At 43.8% G+C, this 5000-nt stretch overlaps 1 protein-coding gene across 1 annotated transcript in view; it reads right to left on the reverse strand.

The window, feature by feature from the left end:
• Positions 1–792: 792 nt before the first annotated feature.
• Positions 793–5000, reverse strand: part of LOC308175159 (maternal embryonic leucine zipper kinase-like) — a gene marked incomplete at both ends in the record, with an annotated part of 8859 nt that continues 4651 nt past the window's right edge. The window contains 3 exons of the mRNA XM_080550878.1: positions 793–1081; positions 1285–1437; positions 4524–4664. Coding sequence (XP_080407004.1) covers positions 793–1081; positions 1285–1437; positions 4524–4664 — 583 coding nt within the window. The remainder of the gene's footprint in view (positions 1082–1284; positions 1438–4523; positions 4665–5000) is intronic.

Below are 5000 nucleotides of genomic sequence, written 5' to 3' on the forward strand. Positions count from 1 at the left end.
ACACACACAACACACACAACACACACACACACACAACACACACAACACACACACACTGTACTCTCCACAACCACAACTAACCGAGCCACATACATTCATCACATATTGTGTTGTTATTGTTATTATCAATATTACTATTACTATTATTATTATTATTATTATTATTATTATTATTATTATTATTACCACAGTAGATAAGGTTGAGAAAGAGGATGGAGAAAATAATGGGGGTTAGAATCAACCAAAATAAAAACCGGAAATGAAAAGAAAATGTCTATCCATCATTTGGGTCACTGTGTTGGAGCAGATATTCTACCATAATAATAATAATAATCATCATCATAATAATAGAAACGGGATATCAGACAGGCTAATATAGATTAGTGATTAGCCCACTCATAGACAGAGCTAATAGCGTTAGCACTACGCTAGCTCTCATAATGGGAAACCCCTTACCTTGCGGTCGAAGGTAATAATTACAAATCGCACACACGCACGTACGTGCGCACACACACGCACACACACACACACACACACACACACACACACACACACACAAACAATTATGTTTGATAGGGATGTTTTTCAAATGAGTGTGCGAAGTACCTGTCCATATAAATTTCAACACAGCACACCTAAATCAGAAGAATGAGTGGCTTGGGATATTACCAGAATACAATTTATTTACACACACTCATTTGAAAAACATCCATATTCAAACATAATTGTACTGTGTGTGTGTGTGTGTGTGTGTGTGTGTGTGTGTGTGAGAGAGTGTGAGTGTGTTCTTACCTCTGGGTGAGTTTGTCGGGGACTTGCTGCCAACGTTATTATTGTGAGTGGGCGTGGTCAGAACGTTCCTGTTGTTCCGTGCACTCTTCCTATTGGGTAATGGGGTTCGGGGGGCGGGCAGGGCGAACTTATCAGCGTCCTTATCCACCACAGGAACATTCTCTTTTTTCTCATTGGTCCTTTCCTGGTCTCGGTCCCGCCTCTCTTGCCAGCGGTGGGGTGTGATTCGCTCTCTCTCTGGGGTGGGGCGGTGGTCCCGCCTCTTCTCTACTGACTGACAGGGCGGCTTCTTTATAGAGAAGGAGACATGACAACTATGAGAGAGGACCAGTGGTGTGACACACACACAGACTAACACACGTACAGACACACACACTGGCACACACAGACACACACACACCGACAGGCAGACAGACACTCACTTTAATATGTAGATATATTCCAAATGTGTGTGTGTGTGTGTGTGTGTGTGTGTGTGTATGTATGTGGTACCTGTTCTATGGCCCCATCAGGGCGACCTCTGACCCCCTGGGGTGTGCGGGGGCGGGGCACCCAGGAACAGTCGTCGTCATAGTCACAGAGGGAGTCCAGGGAACATAGGGCCACCGCATCCTCATCCTCAGTGAAGCGAAGGGCCTTCTCAGACTGGAGAGATGGAGGGAGAGAGAGAGAGAGAGGAGGAGGGAGGAGAGTGCCCAAATTGTTAATATGCTGTGGAATGGTCATCTTTGGACTGAGGAGAGAGAAAGAGAAAGAAAGAGAGAGAGAGAGAAAGAGAAAGAAAGAGAGAGAGAGAAAGAGAAGAGAGAGAGACTCAACGCTTGTACTTGATCTCTATGTTGATGTATCTGTAGAGAACAGCTACATCAACACTGCTCTCACTAGGGGTGCAACGGTTCTCGGTTTTTTTACGGACGGTACGGTTTGCGTTCCACGGCTCAATTCACTAGTGAACCGTGACGGTTTTCGGTTTATGCTGCGATTTGGCTGCGTTCGTAAATTAGCTCTGAGAGCGCCGCAACAGTTTGAGGAAGCCCCGGATTCCTACAAGTCTGCGGTGTGGGGTCAATTCGCTTTTCCCGTTGAATACGACAATAAGGGGGGGGAAACAGTGGACAGAAATATTACTGTCTGCAAGCTCTGCTTAAAGCGTGTGCCATATGCAAATGGTTGCACCTCTAACATGAACCAGCATATTCGCCGCTACCACTCAACGATAACACTGACTGGGAGCAGGAAAGCCAGTCAGGCAGCGTCAGTGAGCAGACAGCAGTCTCTCTCTGATGCGTTCGGACAGACGTACACTACCACTTCAGAGAAACACAAAAAAATAACCAATGCAGTGGGGATGTTCATTGCAAAGGATTTGCAGCCCTTTTCGGTGGTTGGAGATTTGGGTTTTCGAAATCTGATAAAAACTCTCGAGCCCCGTTACAGTGTCCCCTCCCGTACATCATTCAGCACCAAAATAATCCCCGGTATTTACCAAACAACGCGCAGAGGCATTGAAGACGATTTGGCAAAAACACAGAGCTTTGCACTGACTACGGAGGGTTGGACCTCCCGGGCAACGGAGAGTTACCTCACTGTCACGGTCCACTACATGTCACCGGATTGGGAGATGAAGAGCGCAGTACTGCAAACTCGTCCACTATACGAAAGCCATACCAGCGCGCACCTGGCAGAGGAACTAACAAATGCAGTGACTGAGTGGAAGTTGGAGAGGCCAAACATAACAATTCCCGTAACAACAGACAACGCAGCAAATATCGTAAATGCGATCCATGAAGCTGGTGGACTGGGGCCACAGATCGGCTGCTTTGCGCACGTCGTAAATCTCGCCGCCAAGAAGGCAGTGGCAATAACCCCGGTGTCCCGCCTCCTGGGTAAGATCAGACATGCAGTCACTTTCTTCCACAAAAGCACCACAGCCCACCATATTCTGACAATTAAACAAGATATGTTAGACTTACCAAAACACAAATTAATCCACGATGTCGCAACTCGTTGGAATACAACACATGACATGTTGGAACGCTATGTGGAAAGTGTTACTTTTGTAGTGTGAATTTGTTTTCCTCCTGTTTGTATACGGGCTACCAGCTGTCAAGGCTAAAGTGCACTTTTACTTTCGAAAGTGTTTATTTATTTTTGGACATTTTAAAGTGTTTTTTGTTTATATACAATTATATATACATTATATACATAACATATACATGTGTATGTTAAAGTTCCATATTATGTATAAGCAAAATAAAGTAAAGTAACAGTTTGTAAATAAATAGTAGCATTTGTTTCTGAACCGAACCGTACCGAAAACCGTGACCCAAAATACCGAACCGTACCGAACCGTGGGCCAACTGAACCGTTGCACCCCTAGCTCTCACACACACACCTACACACACTCTCACACACCTACACACTCTCTCACACACACCTACACACTCTCACACACACACACACCTACACACTCTCACACACACACACACACACACACACCTACACACTCTCTCACACACACCTACACACTCTCACACACACACCTACACACTCTCACACACATCTACACTCTCTCTCACACACACACCTACACACTCTCACACACATCAACACTGCTCTCACACACCTACACTCTCTCACACACACACTAGGGCTGCACGATTTGGGGAAAAAAATCGAATTGCGATTATTTGGACAGATATCGCGATTGCGATTAATTTGCGATTATTATTTTTTTAAATAGCAAAAAAAAAAAAAAAAAAAAAAGGGAGTTTTTGTAATGTGTGGCCATATCTCCGGCTAGGAAGGTCGTATCAACGTGCAGTTTGTTTGTACGTCTTCAGGGGACTTAGAGGCTCCCTCCTCTAGCACCCCCACAGCCCGAGCTACGAGTGAAAGAACTAAACTTACATTGGGTTGCTTTAAAGTTGGGTTGCTTTAAAATCAAGCTTCAGATTAAAACATGTGATGGAGCATTACTAACCTGACTCAGGTGGTTTGTTTCACACAACCATCTAGGAAAGCTTAATTGGAAGCTGTTTGGAAAAGGGCAGGTACTTTCAAAAAATACTTGGCAGGTGATTGGATGAATCTGTCTATCACCTTCTATCATGGGCTAATTTCAGAGAGCATTACCACATGATACCATCAAACTGTTAACTGCTCTTATGCCATCAAACTGTTCTAATGCAAGGATGAGAACTTAAAAGATATGAATTGGAACAACATATTTATGTATGTTTTTTTTAAACAGCTGCCATTTTGTTTCTCTCAAGTGTCCATTTCTTTTGAACAATTCCAATATGAAAATAAAATAGGACCTTTCTACAAACAAGGTTATTTAATTATGGCTCAGGAGCAGCATCTAAATATTGCACATACTGCAATCAAGTTAAATAAAGTGCTAATAAAAATGTCCAGTAAAAAAGAATAGGTCCTTTCTGTAAACATTGAAATAGATTTAAAAAAAAAAAAAAAAAAAAAAATTATATTTTTTTTTTAAAAATAATCGCAGGCAAATCGCAGGCTTTGCGATTAGCTAATCGCATCATTTCAAATCGCGATTTCGATTTAAAATCGATTAATCGTGCAGCCCTAACACACACCTACACACTCTCTCTCTCACACACACACACACACACACACACACACACACACACACACACACACACACACACACACACACACACACAGACAGACACACACACACGCACACGCAGAGGGGTGTGTACCCTCACCTGTACTCCTTGGTGCAGAGGGTAGGAGGTGATGTGGTCAGGCACAGCCAGGTCAGGTCTCAGACGGACAGGCCGGCCTCTCTGCTTCTTACTCAGCAGCAGCAGGTAGGTGGAGGTGGTCTGGTCGTACCGCCACTGGACACCACCACAACAACAACAACAACAACAACAACAACAACAGGTTAGAGTGTGTTAGACACACACCAGGGTTCCTACACGTTTCAACAAGTCTAATTTAAGACCTTTTTAGATCTTTTTTAGACCTCTTTGAATAGAGTTTTAGACCTATTCGCGGCACCATATGATAGCTTTTTGTCTTCCTGCCGTAGCTTCGTTCGCCAATAATTTCTCCCGGGGGCAGCGAATTGGCATGTTTTTGGTTCCAGCTTGATTAATTTCCACGTAAATAGATGTGGTCCGACTGATTTCCTTGCAGGAGAAGCTAATCTCATTTTTTACACCTAATAAGTG

This window comes from Nansenia antarctica (genome assembly GCF_963989245.1).
Source record: "Nansenia antarctica genome assembly, contig: SCAFFOLD_723, whole genome shotgun sequence".
NCBI lineage: Eukaryota > Metazoa > Chordata > Actinopteri > Argentiniformes > Microstomatidae > Nansenia > Nansenia antarctica.